General features: G+C 44.5%; 3 protein-coding genes across 9 annotated transcripts in view; 1 reads left to right on the forward strand and 2 right to left on the reverse strand.

Annotated features, from left to right (window-relative positions):
• Positions 1-12: 12 nt before the first annotated feature.
• On the reverse strand, positions 13-12,290 carry LOC123986963 (haloacid dehalogenase-like hydrolase domain-containing 5). Of its 2 annotated transcripts, XM_046075432.1 has the most exons (9): positions 11,558-12,290; positions 9,816-10,007; positions 7,177-7,289; positions 4,909-5,002; positions 3,827-3,860; positions 3,323-3,497; positions 2,983-3,159; positions 2,258-2,438; positions 13-549 (listed from the first exon to the last, which is right to left on the reverse strand). In XM_046075432.1, exons 1-9 carry the CDS (start codon positions 11,630-11,632, stop codon positions 352-354), a joined length of 1,239 nt encoding a protein of 412 aa, XP_045931388.1. In that variant the 5' UTR covers positions 11,633-12,290; the 3' UTR covers positions 13-351. The 2 variants fall into 2 exon arrangements, with proteins under 2 accessions (XP_045931388.1, XP_045931389.1); XM_046075433.1 differs by lacking the exon at positions 9,816-10,007.
• LOC123986959 (pyruvate dehydrogenase [acetyl-transferring]-phosphatase 1, mitochondrial-like) overlaps positions 11,574-13,428 on the forward strand; it is a 19,523-nt gene continuing 17,668 nt past the window's right edge. For 4 of the 6 annotated variants that reach the window (XM_046075422.1, XM_046075424.1, XM_046075425.1 and 1 more), the window contains exon 1: positions 11,584-12,089. The gene's annotated coding sequence lies outside the window, so the exon portion shown is untranslated. Of the gene's footprint in view, positions 12,090-13,428 lie in introns of all 6 variants that reach the window. The other 2 variants (XM_046075423.1, XR_006829026.1) reach the window with 2 other exon arrangements.
• The window catches only part of isy1 (ISY1 splicing factor homolog), a 7,733-nt gene continuing 7,386 nt past the window's right edge, over positions 13,082-13,428 (reverse strand). Inside the window, exon 12 of the mRNA XM_046075434.1 lies at positions 13,082-13,175. The gene's annotated coding sequence lies outside the window, so the exon portion shown is untranslated. The remainder of the gene's footprint in view (positions 13,176-13,428) is intronic.

A 13,428-nucleotide genomic window follows, 5' to 3' on the forward strand; every position in this document is an offset into this window, starting at 1 on the left:
GTTCAAGCAGACTGTGTTTGTCTGTTGTTGTGACTTAGATGAAGATCAGATCACATTTTATGACCATTTATGCAGAAATCCAGGTGATTCCAAAGGGTTCACATTTTTTTTCCTGCGACTGTGTATTCTTTATGCTAAACAGAGTTTCACTAATGTTCTACAGGTGTGTTTTCTTCTTCTTCTCTGATTACCAGCTAATGGTACAGGTAGCTAACAACGCTACAGGAAATTAGCAAATTTAAGCCTTCAGCTGTCTCCGTTGGTCACGTGACCCTGCAGGTCCTAGCAGTCCATCGAGAGTCTCCCAAACAAACTCATGTAGTGTCTATGTGAGGGTCAGAGGTCAAGAGGTCAGGTGTCAGAGGTGACGGCGCTCTCCTGCTGAAGCAGCACGTCGACGGCGGCCTCCACGTCCTCCACCACATGACTCGGCTCCACCAGGTCTGGATCCAGAACCAAGTCTCTGTGACCGTGGAACACCGTCTCCATGAATGTGCCACTTTGGTCGCTAGGCAACGGGGAGTGAGGGTTATAGACACCTGTGCACACCTGAGGACGGGTGGACAACTCTGTGTTAGTGACTTTATTAGGACGGAGGGTCTCGAAGCAGCACACTACAGCTGGAAATTCACCTTCTGCCATAATTAATTAAATTAACAAATCTTTAGTTTAATACAAAAGTTTTACACTATGATACTATCCTGCATCGTCATTGGTTATATGTTGTATCTACAGTAAATTGAGGAAGACCATGAGATGTGGCTGAAAACTTCCCGACGCATCAACCCCGTCCTGACTCATCAACCCCCGTCCCGACACCTCAAACTCGCCCCGACTCATCAACCCCCGTCCCGACGCATCAACCCCCGTCCCGACACCTCAAACTCGTCCCGACACCTCAACCCCGTCCCGACGCATCAACCCCCGTCCCGACTCATCAACCCCCGTCCCTACGCATCAACCCCCGTCCCGACGCATCAACCCCCGTCCCGACGCATCAACCCCCGTCCCTACGCATCAACCCCCATCCCGACGCATCAACCCTGTCCCGACGCATTAACCCCCATCCCGGCGCATCAACCCTGTCCCAACCCATTAACCCCCATCCCGACTCATCAACGCCCGCCCCGACCCATCAACCCATCCCGACCCATTAACCCCCGTCCCGACTCATCAACCCCATCCTGACGCATCAACCCCCGTCCCGACCAAGCGGGAAGCTTCCAGTCAGCGATCTGATGCAAACAGTAAGTCCCTGAAACCTGCATTCTGTTAAACAGCCGGCAGGGGGCGACTCTTCTGGTTGCAAAAAGAAGTCCGGCTCCATTAGAAATAATGGCAAAATTAGGCTACTTCTCAGCTGATTCCCTCAGTAAACATTTTCCTAATGAGTTTACGGTCTCAAGTTTCATATCTCCTTCAATACAAGATGATGTTCATTTAGTAAATTATGGTCCCATTTATTTTAAAATAGACCATAAAGCAGAGTATGCTTCAGAGTGGGATTATCTATGATTGACAAGTCGTTACCACTGTGACCTGTCAATCAGGCTAGAGCCGACTCGTACCCACGGCACTGTGTAAATTTAACCAGCGCTGTTGAAAAAGCTTATTAGGAGTCAGCTGTTCACTTTCTTTAGTTTTAAGACTGCTGTTAACTAGACAAAGTTATCAGTCCTGGTAAAATGGCAGTAAACGTAAATTACAGGTGCACCTACTGTAGATAAGCAAGCTAGCTAGCTCCACACATGGCCGTTAGCTCCACCATCTCGTCCAAATATCTTGGCTTCGAAACGGCAGTCCACAAACCAACGGGTGACGTCACGATGACTACGTCCATTTCTTTTATACTAGTTGCCTCTATAGTCTGTGGTCCCGACTCATCAACTCATCACTAATGATGCCACTGTGATGTCATTTACATTTACTCATTTGGACGCTTTTATCCAAAGTGACGTCACAATGTAGACAGATGTTAGATAAGATTGGTGAGTACAATGTTAGTATTACTGTGTTAGACTCTGAGGCTCCTAAATTCATCCTGAGCACTGCAACATGTACAACAGTTTTATTTCTGTGTAACATTTTATATTTTTTTATATAATGTTTGCTCTTTGTGAGCACCATAAAGGGAACTACAAACTCCTTATGCAACCCAATGTTGTGAAATGACAAATGTACCGTGATGGATAAAACTATATAAATAAGAGTTGTAATAAATATCCTTTCAATTCTTTAAACTGTGGTCTGTCTTTACCAATATGGAGCGACACTGTGCTGCAGCAGCAGAGATTAGCTCCTCCTCCGGCACCGCCATCGTCACCTGACTCCCTGTTCCATGGGCAACAAGCTTAGTAGTGCTTGTCATGGCGGCGTGCTGCTGAGTAAGGTACCGGTTGTACAGGTTAGCACCATATATATCTGTCATCAGGTTGTCCCTAGGCAAGAAGAAGAAGACAGTAGACAGTAGTGGTTACCGGACAGCATAGAAGGCGTTGTAGACAGTATGGTTAAGCGACAGCGTAGAAGATGTTGTGGACAGTATGGTTAAGCGACAGCGTAGAAGATGTTGTGGACAGTATGGTTAAGCGACAGCATAGACGGTGTTGTGGACAGTTTTATTACCCGACAGCATAGACGGTGTTGTGGACAGTATGGTTACGCAACAGCTTAGAAGGTGTTGTGGACAGTTTGGTAGAAGGTGTTATGGACTTTTTGGTTACCCGACAGCATAGACGGTGTTGTGGACAGTTTGATTACCCGACAGCATAGACGATGTTGTGGACAGTTTGATTACCCGACAGCATAGACGATGTTGTGGACAGTATGGTTACCCGACAGTATAGAAGGCGTTCTGGACAGTTTGATTACTCTACAGCATAGAAGGCGTTCTGGACAGTTTGATTACTCTACAGCATAGAAGGTGTTGTGTACAGTTTGGTTACTCAACAGCGTAGAAGGTGTTATGGACAGTTTGGTTACCCGACAGCATAGATGGTGGTTAGCTTGTGGTTGTGGTTCTGCAGACTCAGCAGGTGCTCGGCGTACTGGTATGTTAGCAGACTGGGTTTTCCCAGTAGCGCCTGGTACTGAAGCTCTTGACCCGTCAGCTTCCTGTAGACAGACTCCAGACACAGCAGGAACATCCCGTGACCAAACCTACGGCAACACAGCAGGATCAGAACTGATCAACATGACCACATACCATCGTCCTGCCTGGAGGGAGATTGGGGATCACAGTAAAACCCTTTTACTGCTTCAGTGAACTCAGCTTATATTTGGACGGGTGTATTGAACTGACTTTCTGTGGTGTGTTGGTTACCGTGGTGATGGCGCCTCTGCCATCCACATCAGGTCCATATTGCAGGCGAGGACCGGCAGCTGGGCCGACAGCTGAGGGTCGTACACACAACCCGGACTCCCATTGGTCAGGAGCACGTCGATCAGCAGCTGCAGGTTAGTCTCCCATCTGATTGGCTCGCCAAACAGGATGATCGCTATGCCAACGCAGGAAGTGAGAAGAAGTCAACAGATCCGTCTGCCTGTCTTCTGTTTCATTTATCTTTAGTTTCCTCTTTTAAAACCCATTTATATGTTGAGAGAGGCTTCAAGAGTGGCCTGATACAGAATAGCTTCTTCTTCAAATAATGTTTTTCCCTCTTAAGAACTTTCATTGGTTTGTTGTTAAAGAACGTCTGGACTCGGATGTGATCGTATGTTTGTGAAAGCATCACAAACACGGAACACAAAGATAAGAAGAAAAGAGAAAAAAGCTGTGTGGTGTTGTGTCGTTTTGTTGTGCATTTCCTGTGTAGTTGCGTGTTACCTTCTATTTGGGGAGGAGTCTGCAGAGGAGATGACTGCAACAGAGGAAACACTGTGAGATGACTGAGCTGCTGCATCTTTACAACATCATCACATATAAGACCATTAGAAACAAAGCTCTCTTTGTGCAGGTGGAGCCTCCACGCCACGAGACAGGTCGCAGTTAGTGTTCGTTTCCATGAAGAAGACGAAACTGACATCATCAAACAGTAATGGACCGAATCTCCAGACAGTCCTGTAATCCAGACCTCCTTCCTGTCATTGGCTGGCAGCACATTTCACTTCCTGTGATTCTGAATCAGCTTCGGTTGCTAACAACGCTAACAGCGCTAATAGAGAGCCTAAGTCCCTCCCCTTACGGTGGACCACCATGGGACCTTATTTCGGAAAAATAGTGTACGCTAGTCAACGGCAAGGGACAACAAATTTTGATACCGTTTGAACTGTGCCCTGAATTACACACATGATGTTTGTCAATTTAAATTATTCATGTAAAAGTCAAGAAAGTCGCAGTTTGATGTAAAACTGTTGAGGTATAAGACTGTGAAAATACACAATTACAAAGACCACAAACCCAAAAGTCACGTATGTACCGTCGTAACTTTTTCTGTCAATGACTTAAGCTAACGTCAAAACACTTACATGAGAGGATGATGTGATAAAAGGACAGTCGTTCAATTAAACACATCAGGTGAGATATAGTTCTGCGTCGAACATAGCTACGTTATCTAGCTAGTAGCAAGCAAGCCGTGAACGTTAGCTTAGGTGACGTATATTGTGCGAGACAAGAGCTGTAGTTCATTGAACGGGTTTCACACAAAACGATATGTAACTTTACTGTTTTACGACAAACTACGACCTTCTTGACTTGCAAAATTATATTTTAAATTACCAACATCATGTGTGTAACTCAGGGTTCACGTCTAACAGGATATAAAAACAAGTTGTCTCTTGCCTTGACTTCCGTCCATATTTTTCCTGAAATAAGGTCCCATGGGCTGGAAAGGGAAGCGAGTGACTTGGGCTCTCTATATGTTTATAGAACGGAGCCCTGAGGTCACCTGTCACAGGTACAACACTCACAGGTAGTTTGGGTCTCCTGTTGTGGTCCACCATGTCCAGCAGGGGGTAATGTTCTCTGAGCTGCTCGATGCTCACGACCTTTTGAAAACCCAAACTGACGACGCGGTCAAGACTTCAAACGGTCTCTCAGTGTTAATTTATATTTCTTTTTAATTGTATTTCTTAGTCCCCCTGTTTATTTTCCTTCTCATTTAATTCCCTAATTGATTTATTAAAAAATGTATTTTATTTATGTGTTCATTGTTTCCCTTTGCATGTTCCCATATTTATTAGAGTGAGGGAGCCTGGGAAAATGCAAAGGTAAAACTAAATTAAATGAGAACGTAAATAAATAAGGAGTTTAACAATTACAATCCAGATACATCCTTCATTTATTTATTTTTCCATAAATGAAGAGTTTCGAGCCGTATATGTAAACATGTTGGTTAATAAGAAGATTCTGATTCAGTCAGTAAAAAGAAAGTTGTTTTTACTCAACATCATTTCAAATACTGACAAACACTATCACATCTAGTACATCCAGTATGACAACTGACAGATACCAGGACAATGTGAGCCTCACTGTTTCTGCACCACAGTCCATTATAAACCACATAATTTTACAAAGGCATAGTCAGGTGAGAATCAAGGCTCCTCTCGCTTTGCTTAATTAGATAAGCAATCTGCAAATCTTACCGAAATGTCTTTTTACACATTAATTCATTAATTTTAAACACAAAGTAGTACTAACAGCCATAATTTCAGCTTGTGGTAAAACGGTGCAACGTTTTTAATGAGCATTTAGCATGTGAAAGTACAAATTACACATTTGTGTGCACAGTGGGAAGCAATATCCAAAAAAATGTTTTTTTTAATGCAAATTCTGAAAGTATTCATTATTGGTCACTTGATAAGCACACGGTCTTGCTACATATCACCATTAGCAGTAAAAAGAAATACATGTTTTCCACCAGGGCATTAAAATGTGAAGTTTAGCTGCTGATCTGAGCTTCACTGCTGTTACTGTTTCATTACTAATAATATTCATCATCTGTCTCAGGAAGGTAACACATTTATGTCGACCTAACAAAGCCATAACAGAGCGCTGGAGAAGAACTACATTAAATTACAATCCAACAACATATTTTTTCTACCAGCGCAGTAAAAGTTTAGCTGCCTGATCTGTGCTTCGATGCTTCCAGCATCCGTTTTATTGCCAATTAGTGATCGGCCGATTGTCTCACGAACGTAACCGACAAAGCCAAAACAGAGCTCTGGAGAGAGAGTCACTACATAAAATTAATCCAACTACATATTTTACACCACAAGCCAAAGCCAACACTGGAAAATAAAACAATCCAACTAACCTTACATGATTTTTGTTCCAGGGCAGTAAAAGTTTAGCTGGCTGATGCTTCCATGCTCTAAGCTAACCGGCGAAGCCAACCCACAGGCTGGAAAATAAGTAGGCGACATGAAATTAATGTAACTACATATTGACAGGGGAAACACCTCACCACTCTTGGCAATTATGGCCAGCTTCAAGCTAAAGTTATCAAACAACAGCTTTCATTTGCATTGCTAAAGTCTGACAAACTTAAGTTAATTACCTGTCCAGCAGAAAACAGACAACTTCAGCTCTGCTTTGAAAACATCTGTCCCACGTTATAGCCTTCCATCTAGGAAAATTCACACCCTTTATTTCTGCTATCAGCTGTCTGTATCTGTGCGGTTTGGCTTCATGGTATAAAGATCCACAGGCTGTCGGCTCTCGTGCTAAATAACACGTGTGCTCGTTCATTTGTCCAAATGTCACTTCTCTTCTTACCTCTAATAAACCAGAAGACTACACAGAGGCTGTTTATTATTATTATTATTATTTCCTGTTCTTCTTCTACGGACGTATTCAATGTAGTGATGGGCATCTACACTGCTGGAATTACACAAGTAGAAGAAGAACGCCGTCATGATGAAACGCGCTCTTTAGCGCTGTTTGTTCGTTGTCGGCTATGGTAGAAACATGACGACAAAATATAGCGACCTCTATAGTAGGGGGTGCCTGCGGTTATGCAGATATAAATGTCTCAGTCTAAGTTAATAAAAACATAACGGTTCATTATGTAAGGTCTTTACATACCACTGAAAACATAGTTATGGATCTTATATTGCATTTCTGTTGATAGATCCTCAGAAATATTACACATTGAACCTTTAATTTAGTAATTCGTTTTAGCAACAGAACAACATGATCAATGTTTTGATGCTCTGATGAGCGAAGGTGAAGGATACGTGTTGGCGATGTCCACCACTGGTCCCTGTCCAGACACCAGGACACATTTATCATGGAAGCTCCTCAACATTCCCAAAGGACTGTAGGAAAGAACCACCTGCTCCGGGGCGATCTACAGAAAGAGAGAGAGGGGTCACATGACAACCAATCACAGCATAGCAAAACAATTCTAATGATCTTCTATGAAACGCAAAACAAAACAAAATACATTAAAAATGTTTATATCATTAAGGAATCAAAGTCATTTATTTGTCCTTGACAGCGACTCTTATCAGGGATGGTCTGAGCTACAGAGAGAGCTGGAGGTGAGTAAAAAGGGTTTAGTAGTGAGAAAGTAGCTGCCTGCTCTCATTGGCTGGATGTGGAGTCGGCCGACTCCTCCAGATATTTGGCATGCTAGATATCTGGCTGGCGTTGGCGATGTGTCAGCAATGCGTCGGGGAGCTGTTTTGATGCGTTGTTGAATAGTTCTCACATAACAACCGTCAATCGTTTGCTGATTTATCCCCTGATCACAGCCTGACGATCGCCGAGCTCGCCAACCGGCAAATCAGGCTTAAAATCATGTAGAGTGAACTTGGCTTAAGTGTCACGCTGAACACCGACCGCCCCCCTTTAGCACCAAACAATTCGAAAGGCAGGGTGGTTCCCATCGACAGTTACATCAAAGAAATCAAAACCTGGTCAAACCTATTAAACCAAGAGAAAGGACAGATCTTGATAGCAGGATCTCAGCAGCTGAAACTGGTCAGGCAACTTAACAGATGAAGACCTGCAGGGCCAGACGATGATGAGTTTTTCATGATCTCCCCGTCTAAAGAGTGTGTATGCCGAGGCTTTGGAGGCCACGATCCTTCTCAGGAAGACCCTCTGATGTGTGAGTGATTCAGCCTGTGAGCCTGCTCTGCTGAGACCAGCTTGTAGACCGGAGTTAGTTATGCATAAAGACCAGACCTGCTTTGTTAGGGGGTGGCAGCTTTTTGGTAATACACGCGCAGGCTGTTCAATGTTCTGTACTCTCCTGAAACCCCACCGAAAGCAGAGGTTCTACTCTCTTTAGATCCCCACAAGGCATTCGATTGGATTGAGTACGAGTATATTTTCACCTCTCTCGAGAGGGTTCCTGACCTATGCTTCACCTCAGGCCTCTGTCCATACTAACAGATTTGTTTCTCTATATGTAGAGGGACAAGGCTGTCCGCCGAGCCCTCAATCCCCACAACCCACAATCTGTCCATATGCAGATGACCTAATACTTTACCATGACCATAGAATCTCTATTCCTACTGACTTTGGTAAAATCTCAGGACATAAAATCCACATTCCTAAGAGTATGCTCATGACCAGACTGAGGAGTCATAGGAGGCGTAATCAATGAAAGAGACTGTGTCCTTGTGGAACAACACCACCCACCTGGTGTCCTTGGCTTCTTTAGTATGTGCGCTCAGTGAACAGTGCCTCACTAATAACCCCACTGAGAGGGCCTCACTTTGATTATGGTCCCCGTTTCATTCTGAGCACAGGCTCCATCTGTAGGATTAAGCTGGCCAGGATTTATCCAGATCCAACTTGCTCCCGAAGCCATCAAACTCCAGTTCTGGTCGTGTCCAACATTGGTACGGTTCTGTTCTTCTGTTTGAAACAATGAAATCAACCCTGACCCTGCAGTCTCTGAGGTCTCTGGCGGTGGCGGTCTCTGTTACCCAGTCACACACATAGCCTTTTTATCACCTTATTTAACTGGACATCAGGTCCCCCTCTGCACACAGGCGCTGTGATGGGGATGTGATGGTGCATTTAAAGCTTGAGAAGTACTCAACCAGGGGATCCGCCCAAGATCTTTATAGAGTCTGTAGCTGCTTGTGGACTACTTTGAAGTCTTGATAGAGACAAAGTAAATGCAAATGTAAATGCTCCGTACTTGTATAGCGCCTTTCTAGTCTTTTCGACCACTCAAAGCGCTTTTACACTACATCTTCACCAGTCATACACATTCATTCACTGAGCCTAAGTGCTCAAACGGAAACTAACATTCACATACATTCATACACTGGCGGAACAGCCGCAGGGGCAAATCGGGGTTCAGTATCTTGCCCAAGGACACTTCGACACGCAACCAGGGGGAGCCAGGGATTGAACCGCCGACCTTTCGATTAACGGCCAACCCGCTCTACCTCCTGAGCCACAGCCGCCCCATAAACAAAGAAATACAGGACTAGGAATGGATTATGATAATCCCTGTTTTTTAGTTGTAGTTTTTTCTATATTTTCTTTTTCTGCTTGATTCTTGATAACGTCTAACATCTGGGTCTGTTGAATCTCACCTTGGAAATAAAAGACATTCTGGCATGTTATCGTGTACTAACACATTACCTGTACTGTTGTAATACTCAAAATAAACTGGCTGATTATTATAACTTATATAAAAGTGCATCACATGGCTTTAAACTGAAAACATCACCCAGAGGACACCGATCCAGTACGAAGGAAGACGTGAAGTTCATGTTTTCATTGGCATGTAGAACCGACAGGTGAGTTTTGGTCACGCGATCACTTTAAATCATAGTTCTAGCCTGAAAACAAAGGAGCAGATATGAACACAGAACACCCGTCTGTCTCTCTGAGCGGCCTGTCCTACCTGGACATCGAGCAGGTGAGACAGCTGCTGGGCCTTGTGATGTCTGTGACAGTTTCCTGCGTTGGTAACAAAGACGACAGGAAACAAGAAGTTGTTGTTTCGGTCCAGAAGCTTCCGGAAAGCACGTCGAGCGGCCGGAATCACCGAGCCGCCACGCAGCAGGACGCCGTCCACATCAAAGAGGATGCCCGCCTAATGAGACAGGCGAGCGAGACAGGCGGGTGAGACAGACGGGCGAGACAGACAGGTGAGACAGGCGGGTGAGAGACAGACGGGTGAGACAGGCAGGTGAGAGACAGGCGGGTGAGACAGACGGGTGAGACAGGCGGGTGAGAGACAGACGGATGAGACAGGCGGGTGAGACAGACGGGTGAGACAGGCGGGTGAGAGACAGACGGGTGAGACAGCCCAAAGAGAATTCAAAGTAGATGATTATAATAATTATTATTGCAATAATATATACACAATATGATTAATACCTGAATGTAGTGGGTCTCAACCCAAACAGACAAGTTTACTGCATTAAGTACTCTGAATAGTTCAGAACTCGTCTTCCAAGTTCTGCTGAGTGAAAATCCACTTTTATTAAATCAAACCTGGATAAATAAAATAAAATAACATAACAGGGAAGAGAGATGTTTGAAATAACCCTTTAAATCTGATATTTCACACGTTTCAGGACAAAAACATCCACAGTGTTACTAAAAACCTGTAAAACCTTTTAGTTTATTAAGGAATTACGTCTATCCGTAACAAAACATGGAGTCTGACGGACAATCAATAACTTTACACACATACAAAATAACAATGCTTATTCTATAAACAAACATCTTTTTAAATTAATAAAAAATCTGAATTTATATGAAAACCCAAAACCTGAGAGTTCTCTTTGACCTTCTAAACACCAATACTCAAACAAGTCTATCGATGCGTCATGATGTCACAGATACACCGACAGAAGTCACAAGACGAAGACATTAAAGACGTTTCAGCCTCCAATATTCTCTGGTCAGCATCTTGAAAACATTTTCCTTTTTCTGGGATGTTGGACGGTGTCCTGTCTCTAGTTGTCTTATTGTGACTTTGAGCACGTTGGACCGTGACGGCGTTTCAGTCATTACAAACTCTGCATGGGGATCAGCGGCAACAAACTAACTTGAATTTTGTTGTAAATTAAATGACTGAAGTGGTTAAACTTTTCTAAGGAGCCACCTGGAGTCAGGTGGGGAGCCAACAACACACTCACACTTCAAGAAGCACCCACAGAGATAATCTGTTCAGTTTAACTTTCAATTTATTTTCCTTTACTCTAGTTGACTTTCCAACAACACGAGGACCAACACATGGTTTACATTAATAATGTGAAGCGCATCCACATGTCCTCTCAAACATCTACTTTCAGCGCCTTAAAGACGCAGAACCAAGGAGGAGTAGAATATCCTATTTTATAAATCACAGTATCAGTAATTAACTCAAAACATCTGTTTTCTTATTTAAAGAACTCTCAACAATGACAGAACATCAATACTTGCAGTCCTCTTCATCAATATTCTTCCTGCCATCCTCATTCTTTAGAATAAAGGAACTTTGTTCTTAAAGTCAAACAAGTTTAAAGAAGACGACGAGCAGCTGAACCGTCTCTCAGGAGGACAGACAGGAACGTCCCTGTAACGTAGTGTGAAATCAGGTCCCCACAAAACACACAGGCCAACACACACACACACACACACACACACACTGACCCGGCTGCTGCTGGACGTGGATCGGAAGGATCTGGTGGATCTGACCATCTGCTGCAGGAAACCTCGACACCACATGACGCCGTCTGTCTGCCGGAGGCGAGGCTGCTGCTTTATGCTGACAGAGCAGTGATGTCATCAGGGGGAGGAGCCTCCAACACATTAAAATGTCTATACACACTCATTATCCCCCATGATCACTGCTGCCCTGCTTGGCTTCACAGTGACGTCAGTCTGACACATTAATTCATTAATTTATCAATCAGTGAATCACATGATGCCACGCAGTCGCTGAGAATCACCATGACAACTGCATTCAGCAGCCAATCAGCACGCAGCAGCAGGATTCCAACAGTCAGCTGATTTTTACTACCACCAGCTGAAAAACAACAACAGTGTGAACAGCTGATCACAGAGTGCAGGAAACAAGAAACAACCTGCTCAGATAAGCCCCTCCCACCACCTGACAGACGTGTTCAGTTCGAAAACGTTTTGCCAGGTTTGCTGCAGTGAAACGATGCGAACGTGCTCTAAGGTATGTTTATCTCCCGTTTGGTGGGCGTGTCAGAGGTGTTAGCCAATCAGCAGTGACCTGTATGTAAACACACCGTTCTGAAAAGGCGATGAGGCGTCTCCGTTTAAATAAATGTTTAAGTACGTTTTGTCGGGGTGAACTCGTCCTGAGTCAGACAATAAAAACAACGATCAATTTTTCACGTTGCTACAATCCGTCTCATTGGCCCTGTGACGCCACACCCCTCTGCCCTTCTCCTGATTGGCTGAATACATTTTAAAAATCCACTTCGTTGTTTTACTCGTTTGTTTTTTCAACCAGTCGAGTTAACTCCAGCAGCAGAACAATAAAAGGAAACACTCAGTGAGGACGCCACTTCCTCATTCAGTTTACAGGTTCACCTGCTGACCCGGGCGCACCTGGGCCGACCCGGGTCGGCGCACACACACACACACACACACACACACAGAGAAACACACACACACACACACACACACACACACACACAAAGAGAAACACACACACACACACACACACACACACACACACACAAAGAGAAACACACACACACACACACACACACACAAAGAGAAGCACACACTTATTAAATGCGGCTGACAGCAGTTTGCGCCTCACATGACATCACATGCAGCGTTGAGTCATTAATCAGCCAATCACGTGCTGCAGAATGCTGCTGCCTCCAATCAACCAATCAGCTGCCAGATTGAAACCACATGAGAGCAGATGAACCCTGAGGAGGACAGACGAGCTGAGGAGGTGAACGCGTGGAGGACAGTTTCCTGTCAACACAGACGCAACTAACAACTAAATATAAAACCGGGAGGAGTGAAATCAATAATGTAACGGACAAACACAGCGGTGGCGAGGTTCCACCTGCCGCTGTCGGCCCGTTCTGATCCATTCACCTGTTGACTTCCGTCACACCACAAACTGACCACTGAAGAACCTCTTACAACCTGTGGAACCAAGAAAACACGACAAGAACCACAAACTGAGAGGAACAACTTTTATTAAGAAACAGGCCGAGAATAAAAATGGGCCAATATTTACAGACAGACGGGTCACAGACAGACAGACGGGTCACAGTCCCAGCAGAGTTCTGGCCGTCTGACTCTGAGCCTGAAGAGTCTCGCTGGCGTAACGCTGCAACAACTCCATCTTCTTCCTCCGGACCAGAGCCTCCTCCACCTGAGAGACAGACAGGTCAGAGAGAGGTCAGAGAGAGAGAGAGAGAGAGAGAGGTCAGAGAGAGAGAGAGAGAGAGAGAGGTCAGAGAGAGAGAGAGAGGTCAGAGAGAGGTCAGAGAGAGAGAGGTCAGAGAGAGGCCAGAGAGAGAGAG

Source organism: Micropterus dolomieu, linkage group LG18 (assembly GCF_021292245.1).
Source record: "Micropterus dolomieu isolate WLL.071019.BEF.003 ecotype Adirondacks linkage group LG18, ASM2129224v1, whole genome shotgun sequence".
Taxonomy (NCBI): domain Eukaryota; kingdom Metazoa; phylum Chordata; class Actinopteri; order Centrarchiformes; family Centrarchidae; genus Micropterus; species Micropterus dolomieu.